Source organism: Gallinula chloropus (assembly GCF_964237585.1).
Source record: "Gallinula chloropus genome assembly, chromosome: 18".
Taxonomy (NCBI): Eukaryota; Metazoa; Chordata; class Aves; order Gruiformes; family Rallidae; genus Gallinula; species Gallinula chloropus.
Genome location: NC_140103.1, coordinates 9,868,630 through 9,885,529, shown reverse-complemented (window position 1 = coordinate 9,885,529; position 16,900 = coordinate 9,868,630). Strand labels below are relative to the sequence as shown.

At 47.3% G+C, this 16,900-nt stretch overlaps 1 protein-coding gene across 1 annotated transcript in view; it reads left to right on the top strand.

Annotated features, from left to right (window-relative positions):
* CACNA1B (calcium voltage-gated channel subunit alpha1 B) overlaps positions 1–16,900 on the top strand; it is a gene marked incomplete at both ends in the record, with an annotated part of 300,744 nt that overhangs the window by 222,129 nt on the left and 61,715 nt on the right. Inside the window, 6 exons of the mRNA XM_084272565.1 lie at positions 903–1,724; positions 2,915–3,129; positions 6,220–6,340; positions 9,676–9,805; positions 11,601–11,660; positions 12,872–12,978. Of these exons, the coding sequence (XP_084128691.1) occupies positions 903–1,724; positions 2,915–3,129; positions 6,220–6,340; positions 9,676–9,805; positions 11,601–11,660; positions 12,872–12,978 (1,455 nt within the window). The remainder of the gene's footprint in view (positions 1–902; positions 1,725–2,914; positions 3,130–6,219; positions 6,341–9,675; positions 9,806–11,600; positions 11,661–12,871; positions 12,979–16,900) is intronic.

Sequence of the window (16,900 nt, the reverse complement as noted above, 5' to 3'; positions counted from 1 at the left end):
GGTTAATGCAAAAGCAGAATTTGATTTGCTGTCTGTAGGAGGAAAGAGCAACCACCTTCCCTTCCTGCTTTGCCCCTTCACGGGTGGTCATCAGAAACCAGGTGCTGGGCTGAAAAGGCCAAGGGTTAAGGTGATGCCAGTGGAGGTATCCTCATAACAAGAGATGTCAGAGGCAGAAAAGATTGGGTCTCTCCGGGGGATAAAAGTGCTGTTATCACATCTGTATCCATGTGTGACTCCGCTGGTCCCTGGGGTCTTTTCACAGGACATGGAACAGGTTTCATTTCTCTCTTGTACTTTTCCAGACTCCAGTGGTGCTTGGGATGGGTGGTCCATCCTCACCTCAGAAGGATGCTGTGGGTCCAGAGCAATGACTCTCCTGTCCTGTGCAGCCTGACTGCTCTGCAGCTGTAAGGGCAAGAGGCTAGTGCCAGGGAGCTCAGGCTCAGATCCTCCCCTTGCTGCTCCCTCCAATCTGACGTCTTTGACATGCCAAGAATTTGTTCATCCAGATGTTTCCAGCTGGGGAGAAAGGTGCTGTAAATTGTGGGGAACCCTTGGAGGTGTTTGAAAGCTCTGGCTGTGCCATGTGGTTCTTGTGAGCAGAGACTTTAACCCTTCAGGCTGTACCTGAGGCTTTCCAGGGGGAATGTTGCAGTTCAGAAATGAAGGTAACTCCTTTCCAGAGGGCCTGTTTCATACTAACACGTGTGGGGGCAAACTAACACTGATCCTGCTGGCTTTCCCTGCTCATGTTCTCCGCCAGCCATCCTCTCTCCATTCCTGTAATTTCTTTGGCTCAACCCTCTAATCCCCCATTTTAGCTGAAAACTGTTTTGGTTGCTTTTTAGGAAATTGATGCAAAGTTCAAGCCTAACTTTTCACCTTCCTCCCCTCCTTAGCAAGCAGCAGAACTCCTCCAAATCCAAGTCTGTCTGGGAGCAGAGGACCAGCCAGATCCGGATGCACAATTTCCGAGCTAGCTGCGAGGCGCTGTACAACGAGCTGGATCCGGAGGAGCGGGTGCGTTACGCCACCACCCTTCACATCAGGCCAGACATGAAGACTCATCTGGATCGGCCGCTGGTGGTAGAGCCAAGGAGCGAAGGGAGGAACAACATCAGCAAGCTGAGCCCCGTGGACGTGCAGGAGGTGGAACAGACCAAAGTCAGCTCTACTGATGGGGCAGAAGCTCCACGAAAGCACCACCGGCATCGGGATAAGGATAAACTGGGAGAGCAAGAGAAGGGTGATGTGACCAAGGATGAGAATGGGGAATCTGGTGTCAACAATAAGGAGGAGCGACACAGGCAGCACAGGAGCCGCAGCAAGGAGGTGGAAGGGGGGAGTAAGGAAGGGAAGAGTGATCGCAGCAGGGGCCAAGAAGGGGGAAAGAGGCACCATCGCCGAGGGTCGGTGGAAGAAGGTGTGGAGAAGGAGCACCGTAGGCATCGGACGCACCGGCACTCAGCTGAACGGCAAGGCAAGGAAGGCAACGGGACAATCAACGGCGCCAGGAGCGAGCGGCGTTCCCGGCACCGGGGAGGGTCGAGGTCTGGCAACAGGGAAGGAGAACCTGGGTCCAAGGGGGAGAATGGAGAAGAGCCTCACAGACGGCACAGGTTCAGGAACAGGGCGTTGTCAACGTATGATTCGGTGGAGAAGGAGAATGGGGAGAAGGAAGGGGAGGCTGGAGAGAAGGAGCACCGGAATCATCAGCCCAAGTAAGTGAGCACTGCATGGCCAGATGTGTCCCTGGGTCAGGCAGGGGGGCACCAGACCCCAAACACCTTTTAGGAAATGACTTCCTCCCCTCCCCATAGCATTCCCTTCTCTTATTCTGGCACTCACATCATGTACCACCACAACATGCACTTCCATTTTGCATAAACCGGTAACCACAGAGGCTCCCAACCACGATTTTGGTCGGGTTTGAGGAAGGAAATATGCTCAAGGTAAATACCAACAGGCCCTATAGGACATAATGTGGAACAGTGAATTGCACAGCCTCTGGAGGCAGTTTGGGAGGGGTGTATTTTTAAATGGCATCCAGTCTTGCTTAGAGCCCTTTGGTTTTTTTCTGTATTGCTTTTTGTGGTGAGCCATTCAGCTGCTGTGGCTGCTTCCATCAGGAACTATGATGTACCCTATTTGGTTTAATTCTTACGTAAGTCAAGTGAGAAAAACAGTACTCACCAAGCATTTAGAGCAGTTAATAAAGAAGGATAGATTGCCTTTTCAGCTTTATTAGTCTGATGGAAAAGAAATTTCGCTGGGATTCTTTAGAATAGAGTTCATGTCACCGTGGAGAGCTGTGAGTGGCACTGAGATAATAATTTTCCTGTCTAGATTATCTTCCTTTCAGATGGCTTTCACAACACTTTGCATACTGCTTAGTTTGATTGTGTGTTCCAGCTCGCTTTCCTCCTCACTGCAACGCAGCCGTGGCTGCGGAGGGACGCAGGAGCTGTTTAGCCGCTTACAGCAACATCACAGGCTGGTTTGGGACTGGAAAAGAGAATCACTAAATTTAAATAATCCCTCAGGAGAACATTAAGAAGCAGGATGTCAGGCTTCATTCAGAAACTAGCTGATGCTGGAAAGCCAGTGTCACTGCTAGTGGCCCTGCCAAGCGGTCCTGGCTTATGAGCCTCAGTTCCGAGTCTCGTTAAATTGAATCAAGTGACGCTGAGCGGCACCGTTCCTCTTAATGTTGTGCTTGGATGTTGGCTCAGAAGGTCTCAGAGGAGAAGATGGTTGTCAGTGAGTTGTCCTGCAGTCTGTGACCTTTCTGCAGAGGACTTCCATGACAAAAACAGCCTATGAAACCTAGCGAGAGGTGCAGTGTTGGGGTACGTCTGTTCTCTGACTCCTTCTTGGACCATGTTTAATAAACTCTGTTTTTCTACCTCAGGGAAAACCAGTGTGAGATTGAAGCTAGTGGGAGTGTGAGTGTCCCCGTGCACACCCTGCCCAGCACCTACCTGCAGAAAGTCCCAGAGCAGCCAGAAGATGCCGACAACCAGAAGAACGTGACGCGGATGATTCAGCCACCGATGGACAAAACCACCACTGTGAACATCCCTGTCACCATCACTGCCCCGCCAGGGGACACCACTGTCATACCAAGTGAGTGCCTTTGCCCCCTGCTCTTTGCCAGGAAATTGCCAGAAGAGGGCTAACTCTCCCAGGAGCTAGGAGCACATGCTGGGTGATGGGGGCTCTCCTGGCCACCGCTGTCCCTGCGATAGGTGGACGGGACAACTTGCTGTTGATACAGGCTATAGTGTTCGTGCAGCCCACAGGAACACAAAGTGCCAGGGTCACCCAGGGGCTCTGGAAAGCACCATGTAAGAGTCTCTGGAGATGGCTCTGGAGTGCATCTGTGTCCCTTTCCAGAGAGAAAGGTGCAAAGAGTGAGTAAACCAACAAAACATAGGGAGTGAGAGCTCTGCAGCAAACCAGCCCGGGCCCTGTGGGAAGCACAGGAGTAGGTCCCCTGCTTTACCACCTTCTGCTGCTGCTGTGCTGCAAGCTGCCACCCCAACAGGGCTGTGCTTTGGTTCCTCTGGTGTCCCAGGGACCCGTCTGGCCACACAGCCCTCAGCAAAGGATGGGGGAGGCAGTGGCATTGTATTCAAGCCCCCAGGCTGAATTCCCACCTCTTGTCTTGTTTGCTGACCAAGCTGTGTGAGCAGCAGGTCTTTCACTGTGGTCCACCTGCTGCTTCAGGTTCCTGCACACCATCATTTTAGAGCTTCATACAATCCTCTGCCTCTCAGTTTTGGTAGATCCATCCCCACTTATCTTTTTCCAGAGCCTTGGGTCTGTCAGTGTAGATTTGCTCCGTTTTGCAGACAGTCCAAAGATCCCTGTGCCCTCTGCTCTGCAGCTACCACCCTGTGGCTACCAGTATAGGCTGGGGACTGGCCTCTTGGAGAACAGTGTAGGGGAGAGGGACCTGGGGCTCCCGGGGGACAGCAGGATGACCATGAGCAGCACTGTGCCCTTGAGGCTAAGGCGGCCACTGGCATCCTGGGGTGTATTAGAAGGGGGGTGGTTAGGTGGTCAAGACAGGTCCTTCTCCCCCCTTGCTCTGCCCTGGTGAGACCCCACCTGGAATATTGTGTCCAGTTCTGGGCCCCTCAGCTCCAGAAGGACACAGAATTCCTTTGAAAGAACCCAGTGCAGAGACACCAAGATGATGGAGTGGAACCCTTTCCTTATGAGGAGAGGCTGAGGGAGCTGGGCTCCTTTAGCCTGGAGAAGAGGAGACTGAGGGGTGACCTCATCAATGTCTATCAATATGCAAAGGGTGAGAGTCAGGAGGATGGAGCCAGGCTCTGCTCAGGGATGGCAGCGACAGGACAAGGGGCAGCAGGTGAAGCTGGAGCAGAGGAAGCTCCATGGGAATGTCAGGAGGAACTTTTTCACTATGAGGGTGACAGAGCCCTGGGTCAGGCTGCCCAGAGAGGTTGTGGAGTCTCCTTCTCTGGAGACATTCAGACCCACTTGGATGTGTTCCTGTGGGTGATCCTGCTCTGGCAGGGGGTTGGACTGGATGAGCTTTTGAGGTCCCTTCCAGCTCCTAATGCTCTGTGATTCTGTGGCTCATCCCTGGCAGCACAGGCACAGCCCAGGGGAGTCTTGAGGGTGCTGAGGAGAGAGGTGTGCTATGAAATCCCAGAGGTCCACATTAGGTCACACGCTGCCAGGACTCCCCTTTCCAAGAGGCTCAACCAAAAGCTACCATCTCTATGCATGCTTTTTCACCTTACTGTCAGCCACACAACACTTGTCCCTTTTTTTCCTTTTCTTTCCCCTTTCTGCTTGCTTCCCAAACATCAGTTTACTCTATTGTGACACTGAGATCCCGTCAGTCACAATTTATCATCCTCTGCCTTTCCTGGCCATTTCCTGTGCATCTGGCTTGAGATACAGTAAGGAGATTATTGAGTGTGTCACTCACACGCAATGAAATGTCATTTTGCTGCAAAATAGAATAAAAAAGTAATAAAAACCTTTCACCAAACACATTACAAGTGGGTGGGGTTTTTTGATTCTAGATACTGTGACTTAATAATGGGGTATATATGTCAAAGAAGAGAATTGGCAGCATAAAAACGTTTTCCCAGTTCATATACTGGAAATTAGCTTAAGTAAAATATCCTATAAGCCCACTGCAAGTGAAGTTAGGATGGAAATTAGAGAATGTGTTTCAAACCTTTGGGAGGGGAGTTCAGAACAATCTTCTCAACCAGGATCATGGAAGTTAAAAAAGGGATGTGAGATGGAGCTCGACACCTTCACACGTGGGAAGCTCTGCCAAAACTGGGGTGTGCTATGCATACACAGAGCTGGGAAGTCCAAGAAATCCCTACCTAATGTTCCCAGTCTTAGCCCCAAAATTATTAAAGCTCATCTATGAGAGCAAACAGGAAGGGAATCAACTTCTTAAAAGGGTAGATAATGGCAGGACAAGGGGGATGGATTAAAGCTGAAGGAAGGAAGGTTTAAATTGGATATTAGGGGGAAGTTCTTTACACAGAGTGTGGTGAGGGGCTGGAACATGCTGCCCAGAGAGGGGGTGGGTGCCCCATCCCTGGGGGTGTTCAAGGCCAGGTTGGATGGGGCCCTGGGTGACCTTCTGGAGGTTGGTGGCCCTGCCTGTGGCAGGGGAGTTGGAACTCTATGATCTTTGGGGCCCTTTCCAACCCAGACCAGTCTATGATTCTATGAATTTGCCTCTTTATACCTTCTGAAGACAATCCTGCTCCTGAACTATGGGAAAAGAACCAGAGTTCTGTGGCTGGTTAGATTTATTGCCTGTTTTTCCATGGATCCTTAGCTGATCCTCTCTCCCTAATGATGTCTCATGGTTTGGAATGGGATTTCCATCCCCAGTTTGGCAGCTCTTGTATAACTAAGTGTACATGTTCTTTGTCAGCACTGGGCACCGTCATTTCCTGGCCATTTCCGATGCATTGCTCATCAGTGCAGCAGTTAAGGAATCTAATTGCAGTGTGTATCATACTGTAGTAAATAGTGGTGATAATAATCAAATGATTGTTCATCACATTTAATCAACATATTCAGAGGCTGTTTGCTGCCCCAGCTGCAATGTTTGCATCTCCAGCTGTTGCAGGCAGCCTGCTGGGTGAAGGCTGCAGCTCCATTGTTAACTGTCTCCTTTCCCTTTCCCTCAAACTCCTGTTTCAGTGAACAACGTGGAGTTTGACAGCAAAACAGAGGAGAAGAAAGACGTCGATGACTTGACAAAAAATGGGCCTAAACCAATCTTGCCTTACAGTTCCATGTTCATCCTAAGCCCTACAAACCCGTAAGTCCTCTGACACTCTAATGCCACTTGTGGGTTACAGGTATCTTGGGTGTGGGTGTTCGAGGCAGTAACATTAGCTTGATCTTCATCTCTGCCAATCAAACACACCGGGAAATGAAATAGAAGCTTATGTAGGCTGTGGACCAGATGCTGCCTTCCAGCTGGGCTTTCCTGAGGGAATAAACTGACAGTATAGGGAAAAGATGATGCTTTAGGCAGACCCTTCCTCACTGCCCTGCTGACAGCCAGGTGGGCAATTATTTGCTCAGTCACTAAAGGGTGGGAGTGTATGGGCTGTCACCAGGAGAAGACGTTATCTGGAGAAGCCGGCTGAGGGCTGGGTTTGATGTCAACAAATTCTTGGAGGTTCCTCAGCTGGAATTGATGTTCTTCCTGTACTTAGTACTAAAAACTTTGAACTTCTGGGAAAATGTGAATATTTTTCATTTGCTGAGGCTAAGACTATGGTTTGGGGGATCTGTTGGGATTACGGCACTTCTTCCGCTTCAGGCATCTCGGCCTCCTGGGGAGCTTTGTGCTCAAAGCCTGGAAATGCCGAGTGTGTCACTCGAAAGGGCTGCAGGACTAGACAAGAGCAGCAAGGGTTGTAATAATTGTAGCACGAAGGCCTGTGAGTCATTTTCAGGAGGGCAACGGAGGGCATTTGAAACTTCTGCCAAGCCAGGGATCAGCTAGGAGGAGATGTGATTGTTTCTAGGCCGGGTAGACTTGTTGCAGATCCTAGATGTTGCTCTCTGAGGTCCTACTCTGTGTGCTGAGGTACCTAAGGTGAACTCAGGTCCTTCCTTTGGCAATTCAATGAGAGGGAAGAATAAGTTCTCCTACACCACCTGCTTCTGGGGACTGCTCCGTGTACTCGTCATTGGCATCAGAAGTGCATCTGTGGTGGAAGCCATGGTCTGGCACCTCTGGACAGTTGGCAGGCTGAATACTTTTTTAAACGCAAGTGTGAGCTGCGTAGCTCAGGCTACAGCCCTGTGTTCTCCAAGGTGATACAGGATGACAGAGAGGAGTCATCAGTGGGAGAAGTTAGAGACTCTCTCTCAATGCCAGTTTGAGAGGGAGAATGACCCCAAACCACTGCTAATCTGATCTCATCTCCAAAGGAAATGAAGGCTCAATTTGTGACCCTCCTGTCTCAAACCCAGAAAAGAGACACTTGTGTTTCCCCTTGCCTTCTCCAGCCACCTCTCAGGTAGACCTCAGGACACTTGAGGGATGCCCAGATAGTTTTCCCTTTTCAGAATACCAGGAGAGCATTTGTGCTATTTCAAATGCAGCGTGTCCTTGGAACTCATGTAAAAGCCATCGGAGGGGAGAGCGTTAGATGAGGTGCATTCACAGTGTAATTATACTTTCTGGGGCAAGCTTGAGTTATGGAGCCTGCCCCTTCTTTGGTTAGATAAGGAAACAGGATTTCCCTAATACTTGGTAGCTGGAGTCTTTCTTGTTGTGGAGTTACCATGAAAAATGAGTGTTAACTGCAGAATGCCAAAGGCAGCATTGCAAGGTGGGAAGCTAGAGGGGCCCAAGCCCAAAAGGACCTGAGCTGAGGACTGGGCAGACAGAGAAGCAGAAGGACTTCTTTCTTTCATGCTGTCTTCTCTCACCTCATGCTACAGTTAACACCTTCTGAGGCTCACAGTCCAGGATTTGGTAGGTTGTTTCAGTTTTCTTGCAGTTTTGTCCAGCACACAGACACTCCCTCAAAAGCTGTGCTGAAAGACCACTGGAAAAACAAAGTTCACTGGGAGGGAGATACTATAGCACAGGGCCAAAGGGAAATAACAAGATGAAGACCAAACTCTAAGAACATCAACAACTTGTTTTTCTTCCTCTGGGCAAGATCCAGGCCCAGCTGGATGCCCTCAGGTGTTTTGGCTGGTGCTAACTTCTCAAGAGAGCTCTTTCTGCTTTGTGGGCATGGAAGCTCTCACCACATCTACAGCTAATTATCTCCCTTCCAAGCCCCGTTGGGGATGCATGACCTGGCTGCTGCTAGTCGGCAAAACAGTTCTGGGAAACATGAAGGAAATGTATTATTATCCAAGTGCCACCCACCCTCTTAAAACAGATGTGCATTTAAAATGATTTCTTGAGCACCACTGGGCAGTTTACAAATGCTCCTGCATCTCACTGCTGGTTATGAATGGTGAAGGTCTAAAAACAGGGACTTGTTTTTCCTTTGATGAATTGAGTTTGAGGCATGAATTACAGTTATAAATGTTACTGAGAATGTTGCCTTTCGGTTCTATGGATGGGTAGAGCACAGAGATGATAATCCTCTTCTGCCAGATTGATAACCAGAGTCAAAGGATCCACAAAAGCACTTTTCTTCATGTTATTTCATATCAAACCTGCTTCCTTGGCATTTGTAAATCTTTTTCAATCTGATTCCATTAGGAATTTGGAGAAAGGAATGCATAAGTAGATGTGAAAAATAAATTTTAATTCTAACTGTGATATTTGCTTTGATAAAATGTGATATAGTAACTGAGTTACATTCTCTGCTAACAAGGTTGTTGGCAAGTTCCGCACACAATTTGATTTTCAGGCAGAACCAAAGTCATCTGTTCAGCTGACAAATACAGTGCAAATGTGGAACTCTGTGCAGTTAAGTATTTGTGAATTGTGGTCAGATAGAGTTATTAGCTGCAATCTGTGAATAGTTTTGCTTTGCTTAGAAATTGAAGCATTTGTCACTTGGACACAATTTGTGAAGGAAAACATTGGGTTAAAGTAATAAAATATATTACTGTGAAGTATTTGTGTGGCTTGTAAAGCATATCTTAAAGTACAGGCAGAGGTATTTGGCAAGAGAGAGATTGTTGGGAGTAATGCTCAGAGTTAAGCCAGTATCAGCTGAGAGTCTCAAAGCACGTAGCGTATATCTCAATTTTAAAGGGATTAGTTGATATTAAAAGGATTTCAAAACTAGTTTTGTGCTCACAGGACTTTTGCCCATGAGGTCAAGTGAAAAGGATTGGGGCAGATATAAACATGATTTGTAGAATTGAGTCTGAATGCTTGAAAGCTCTCAGTGCCCTTCTGATAGATAGATATATGTCATTGCTTTGCAGAGGGGGTAGAGAGCAGTGCAGAGATGTTAAATGTCTTCAAATCTCCCCATACGTCTGTTGCAAACTGGAGTTTAAAGCCATTGATCCTGGGTTTTATTTCCTGGCCATTTTTGTATTGGGAACCCTAAAGGTGATATTCCTGATGATCATTGTCCTTCTGTCAGTCTTTTGTACCCCAGCACTTGACTTGCAGCACCTGCAGTAGCCCTCCTTAGCCGCTTCTGTCGTTCCCAGGATTCGGCGTCTCTTCCACTACATCGTCAACCTGCGCTATTTCGAGATGGTCATCCTCATCGTCATAGCCCTCAGCAGCATTGCCCTGGCTGCAGAAGACCCTGTCCAAGCCGAGTCACCAAGGAACGATGTGAGTACCAACCCATGTGGCCAGAATAAAGTTGTTCTGCTTCTCCTGGCAGTTGCACCTATGCCATGTCCATCCCCATCTCCAAAGGGCAGCATGGTGCACCAGAAGGTGCAGAACGGGAGCTTTCTTTAATAACATACCCAAATGAGCTTGTTCCACTGTCAAAATGCTCACAATTCCTGTCCCTTTCTGCTGCCTCAACCACATCTGAGCTTGAGGACTTGGAAATCACTGATTGTTCGGCTAGTGTGACTTACGTGGGAGTAGCCTGCAAAGCTTGCCCCCCTTCAGCGATGGGAAGGGCTTCCCCAGTCCCAAGCCAGGGCTGATGTTGTCCTAAGATCCCTTCTCCTGTTAGAGCAGAGCCTGAGGAAGTAAAACCAGTAATGGGCCATGGTAACAGTCTCCTAGAATGGTTAGAAAAATTGCTGATCTGTGGATGCCAAACCCAACTCGAAGACTTCATGGATGGGTGCTGTTACCTGCAGAAGTAGGAGTGTTGCCACCCTTCATGTGAGAGTGTGGAGCCCAGGAGTGTTGGTTTATGCAGCAGGTACGTTTTTGTAAGGACATTGCCACAGAGCTGGTTACAGTTACCTGGACAACTGGGCATCTACAGGTCTGGAGATTGAGTACAGAAGTTGCAAGAATGCAGCTGCCTAATTTTGGACTCCACAGTGTAGATAGATGCAGCATGTGGATGTTGTATGATGTTTATATTGACTTAATATCTGTTTGGTATGTATAATCACGTGAATCTGACCGTGGATAGGTGCATCCCACCCACAGAATTATGTTAACATTTAGAAGATCTACAGACACTCATGTGAACTGATATTGCACCTACCAGGGTGTGGGAAGTCTGTTCATCCACCCCTTAAACAGATTAAGGAACTTGAGAGCCCAAGTCAGCAGACCAAGGCAGAGTAGGAATGGCCTGGCCTGACCTACTGCTGCTGAATCCTGTCAGCATCAGCTTTTTCTGGAGGAGGATCCATGAATCCTTAAGTCAGTAATGAGCTGAAGTAGCTACAAGCAATCGCTCTTCCTCCTCCTTCTTAATAACAGTGGAATCACAGAATAACAGGGGTTGGAAGGGACCTGGAGAGCTCATGGGGTCCAACCCCCCTGCCAAAGCAGCTCCCCAGCTCATATTGCACAGGGCGGCGTCCAGACGGGGCTGGAATCTCTCCAGAGATGGAGACTCCACACCCCCTGGGCAGCCTGTCCCAGGGCTCCCTCACCCTCACTGGGGAAAAGTTCTTCCCCATGTTGGTGGGGAACTTTTTATGCTCCGACTTGCAGCCATTGCCCCTTGTCCTGTCTCCGCAGACACTGAAAAGGGGCTGCCCATTTCCCCCTGCATCCCATACTGAAGATATTGATAAACATGAATAAGGTCCCCCCTTAACCTTCTTTTCTCCAGGCTGAACAGCCCCAGCTCACTGAGCCTTTCCTCACAGGGGAGATGCTCCAGGCCCTTAATCATCTTCATAGCCTCCTCTGGAGGCTTTCCAGACTCCTTAGCAACAGATATTCCAATATTTCTATTTGAAACACCCACTTTGCCTTACCAGAGCTGCAGGTGCCCTGAAGTGACCCATGGGTGTATGCCTGGCAAGGACTGTTTAAATCAGGTGATCAAGTTTGCCCCTAAAGTACCTGAAAGCTCCCTCAGCTGATGTGTACCCCTGAGGGAAATGGCCCAGTGCTACAAGAGTTTTCTTATTCTGCTCACAAGCAGATTGTTTCATAGTGTGGTCTCCTCTCACACTCATTTCTCTTTCCCACCTAGGCTCTGAAGTACTTGGATTATATATTTACGGGTGTCTTTACCTTTGAGATGGTGATCAAGGTAAGAGTCTTTCCAAGGTTTCACCCCTTCCCCCTTTCAGATTTAAACTTGGAGCGTGACACATCTCCCCAGGTGTCAGGAGAGGTGGTGGTGATGGAAAGCTTTAACAGCCCTCAGAAGTACTCAGTGCACAACAGAGGCCTTTCTGTGCAGTTCTGGTTTCCTTAACCTCATGTTTTATGGAGGAATATAAGTTGTGAAGGAGGATAAGAAATGTGAGTGCCTGATGCAGAAATGTCTGTGAGTGTCTGAGGATGTGGGACCTGATAGACCTTATTGAGACACGTCTGAGTCTTCCCTTTGCCTTTGATGCTGGTCCAGGAATATTAATAGCAACTGACTCTTGGTTTCAAAATGTTTCAGAAAGTTGAGGACTTATCTTTTTATTTCCCTCTGCAGGGTAATGGGCTTTGCTAAAACTGAGGGGCAGTAACTCTCCAGAAAGCACCATTCTAATGAAGTCAGGATGTATTCTTGGAGTAACAGTGGAGTTAGTTTTTCCTGTCAGAGCAAGATGCAAAAGAGATGCAGCATAAACCCCAGATTTTCCCTCACTTGTTCAGCAGAAGGGTTTGAAGCTCTGTGAGGAAAGCAGCCTTCCGTGGGTAGCTGTAGAGCCTTCAGAAAGGCAGATAAAATGTCTAGCACATACTGGGAGGCTGAAAGCGTAGGAGATCTTTAGTGATGGAGCAAGTAGAGGCTCAGCCCCGTGCAGAAGCCAGCCAGGCTGCTGTGCTGAGCCATGTCTGTCAGCAAAGGTGCACTTATCTCTTTGCCCATGTCACCTGGCTGTGGGTCTTCCCATCCTCTCTGTGATTCATTGCAAAGACCCTGTGCCACTTGTTAACTCCTACTGCTGCCTGCTGAGGTTGAGGCAGAATAAAACTAGACTATATGGATGTTTCACACACAGGCTGCTGTTCCCGTTAATTAATCATGTGTGTGCAAAGAATCCTATGGAGCAGTGAGTGCTTCTCTCTCTCCTGCTTTTGGTTATGGTTTATTGCCTTAGGCTTCAGTTTGGGCAGAGCTCTCTGCATATTAGAGACAAGCAGCTTGTCTAAGCATCTAGATGTTACCTGGCTGCTGTGAAGCCCTAAAGAAGAGTTTGTGGAGGGTCATTTGGTCAGGGACATGCCTGTATAGTTCAGTAGTGCTGAACTGGTACTTGTTTTATTGAAACTCTTTCTTTTGATGTGTTTCCTCTGAAGATGATTGACTTGGGGTTGTTACTCCATCCTGGCTCCTACTTCCGTGACCTGTGGAATATCCTGGACTTCATTGTGGTCAGTGGGGCCTTGGTGGCCTTTGCCTTCTCGTAAGTACATTTTCCTTAACATCCTGATTTCTAGGAAATAAGTTGCAGAGGCAGGACCCTGGCACAGAGCTGGCTGGAGCACAGTGTTTGGGTGAAATGTTTGGTTTCTGCCCTTTATCTTATAGCTGGGGAGAAGAAACAACCATCCCTAAACTTGTGTTGTGGAATCTCTTGAAAATTTGCCAGCTGTAGGGTGAGTCTGTTCACTCAAACGCTGAACCAAGATTTTTGTGACCCTCTGGCCAACTTCTTTTCAAGGACACAGTATAACAGTTTGTGGCAGTCTTCTGTCTTCAGGCAATTGCTTTAAAATTGGGTTTTACTTGAAAAATAATAGTGAATGCAATCAGCTGCTAAGTCAGTGAACTCTTTGTAAAACATTATTTCTAGAGTCATGGATATTTCTGGTTCATAAACCTCTGATATTTCACTCTCCTCCTCCTCTCTCATTTGGGGTATTTGCATTTCCTGAGAAGTTTCACTTCTGAGGCTAATTGGTCCCTTCCTCAATCACTGGTCTCTATGTATGATATTAAATAACATTCCATGTGCTTCCTTAATGTCATGGAGGATTTTGGGCAAGAAACACAGAGGAACTGCTTTTTTTAAAGTGAAGATTAGCTTTTAGTTTGAGCCTCTTTCTCAGAATAGACCAGAAGAAGAGCAATGCCTGTTCTTCAGAATTTGGGGAACTCAGAGTTGGATGGTGGGAAGAAATTTTCCACTGGTGGTTCTGGGCTGGAGAATAATTGTATAATTGCATTGCTGATGTTTTTGGGAGTAATTCTAGGAGATGACCTGGAAACAGGCTACAGGACTTGGCCAGTTTATCTTCTGCTGAATTAGCCTTGAGTAATTACTGTGACCGTTAAACAGCCCATGCCCAAACTCCACTCACCTGTTTGTTGACATGATGATTAGAGAAGGTGAAGAAATTAGCAGTGTTTTACTTGCTAATGAGAAAATACATTAACCTTTGTCAAGGAACCATGGGAGTGTGTCTTGCATATCTTGGTCTAACAGTAATTTCTAGGCAGCCAGCCACAGCTGCTGCTCCTCTTAGGGGCTCTGCTGATGAGAAATGCTGCCGTGTCCCTCACAGCACAGAAAGTTGCTGGGACCTTTCTGCTAAGGTTGTCCTGGAATACTTCTCAGGATTCTTTCATTTTCTGAGGTGTCAAAATTCCCTTCACATCAAGGTTGTGAGATGTGTGTTTTACATCTTCTGTTCTTCCTAGCAAATTCTGCCTAAAAAAACATCAGAGCTGATTTGACCACTGAGTGGTTGAACAGAAGGAGGGGGGATTGACATCGTTGGTAGGAGTTTGAGCCAGTTGAGGGGTGACACTTGTCATTGTCCCTTTTTTCCAAATAGACTGTGTTAAAGATGGAACAGGAGCAATGCACCTTAAGACACACACGCAAATCCTGTACTTCTATTTTTGTCAGCTGTGACCAGACCCTTCCTGTAAATGACTAGATGGCCAAACTACATCATTTGCGGTCCTTCAGTGGAGGTGACAGTGGCAGCTTTTTGAGGTCTGGGCTGTCTGTGCCCAATCCTACACCGAAGAATTATTTTGACCTTGGAGCAAGCCATGCCCAATACAGATTTTCCAAGGGGATGCTGCCCTCCCTTCTCCCAACCCGTTAGAAATTTGCTTTTCAGAGGAACTGAGTGCTCTGTTATAGGCAAGGTTGTCAGTTGCTCTAGTGAATGTCTTGCTTACCTAAAATTTGGCACCCAAAAGCAGGCTGCTTTTTAAGTTTGACCTGTGTGTGGCTTAAGTTTCCCTGCAAATATATCAGCACAACATCTTTCAGAGCTGGATGTGGTCAGAGTGAGTTGAGCAAAAACTTACTAGCAGAACTTTCAGCAAGTTAACAGAGCTCCTCTGAACTGAAGGGAGGTATCAGAGTAAAATAATATTAGTCACAAGCACTGGCTTGCAAAACAGGATCACCCAAGTGTGTGGTTCACTGAGAATTTCCCTTTTCTATAAGAATTCAAGGCAGCTTGGGAGAGAAGGGGCATTTTGTGAGCCCTGCAGAGCATCTCTGTGCGCAAACATCAGGGTTTGACTTTGAAACATCTTCTCTTTGAACACGGTTTTATTTTGGACAACTTATGGATTAAAATGAATAACTTCTAATCCTTCTGAGCGTTTTTGTGCTCAGGTTTTCCATTGCCATGAGTATCCAACAGCACCTCATCAGCTTCTGAATAAATTACTTGTACGTTCCCTGACTGTGCTTCCTAACAACACGCCCCAAGCTGCTTCTGTTTTATGTGTTCTTTGAGTAGGCATTGAGCAGAGCTTTAGAGAAAGGGAATGCATAAAACCTACCTGCCTATTTACTGTCTCACAGATTAAAGAGACTCAAATCTCTCCCTGAGACTTGGAAAAATCTGAATTTCTTCTGTGATTTTTCTTTTTTATTTAATGACTGCTTTGTGCCCGTGTTTCAGAGCCTTGGTATCCATTTCAGAGAACACTTGTAATGTCTGGTCTAATCTGAGAGCAGGAAATCCAGTCATTCAGAGGAGATAACTTGCTTTCTGTCCCTACCAGTTCTGTTACGAATACCAGTTTCAGACTGGTCAGATGAAAATTGGACAGTCACGTCCTTAGCTCAACCGAGTCGTTCGGTTAAACCAGATGGACACAGCGAGCCTGCTGAAGGTCAATAATCCTGAAAATGAGCTTTTGGAGAATAAACTGGGTAATCTTCCTGGTTTTGCTGGTGGGCTTTTTCTAGCGAACACCACAGTCCTGTCACTCATCATCAGTGTCACTGTAAAAGCATCTTTAAGGTGCTCTGAATGCCAGAATACGTGAGTGCCACTCGGGTTTGATTTAATTCGTGACCTTGTTGGTGTCCAGTGGGGGTGATGTGAATCAACTTCTTGATGAATAGATGTGTCATTGAAAACCAAGGGAGAATGGAGCTCCCTGAGATGCTTCCGCATGGAAAACTGCAGCAGTCCATGTGCAGGCACATGGGACTGTATCAGTTGTTGCTGCAAGGGACACAAAATCCATCTTCACCTCTCCAACCAGCCATCATTCCACTTTCTGCCTGGAGCTTTTCAGAAGCTATTGTAGTTTAAAAAAATCATTAAGATTAAAGCAACACCCCTGCCCCCCACAGTGAGACGCTAAAAATGTTAATAATACTGATGAAGGTAATAATGTGTTTCACTTAGCAATGTATTGCAAATGGAAGGTCTTTTCTTTTTCTAGAGGTAAACATGCCACAAACATACAGACAGAATCACAGCTCATCGAGTCCAACCCCCCTGCCAGAGCAGGGTCACTAGGACAGGTCGCACAGGTCGGTGTCCAGATGGGTCTGGAATATCTCCAGAGAAGGAGACTCCACACCCCCTGGGCAGCCTGTCCCAGGGCTCCCTCACTGGGAAGAAGTTCTTCAGCATGTTGGTGGAGAACTGCCTGTGCTCCAACTTGAGACCATCGTCCCTTCTCCTGTTCCCACAGACACTGAGAAGAGGCTGGCCATTTCCCCCTGTGTCCCACCCTTCAGATCTTTATAAACATTAATAAGATCCCAATAAACATTAATAAGATCCCATGTTTTAATCAAAATTTACCAGCCCCAGGCATAAAATCTACTCACTGGATAGAAACAGCTGATGAACAGTGGCTGGGAGATTGCAGTGTTGTATTTGCAACAGCAGAGAGGCAGCTGAGCCACACAGAGTTTCACAGTCCTTGTGGAGAAAGCAGGTAGCCTTTGCCAAGCCATCAGAGTTCCTACCTCCCAAAGTGTCACGAGGATGAAAGTGTATTTGCCCTGTCTACCTGTCAGTCAGAGGGCTGACACGCTGTGGTGGGTGTGGGGGAATATGCTGTACAGCCAATCTATTGCTTACCTGCTTGTTTATTTTAATGAATATTGA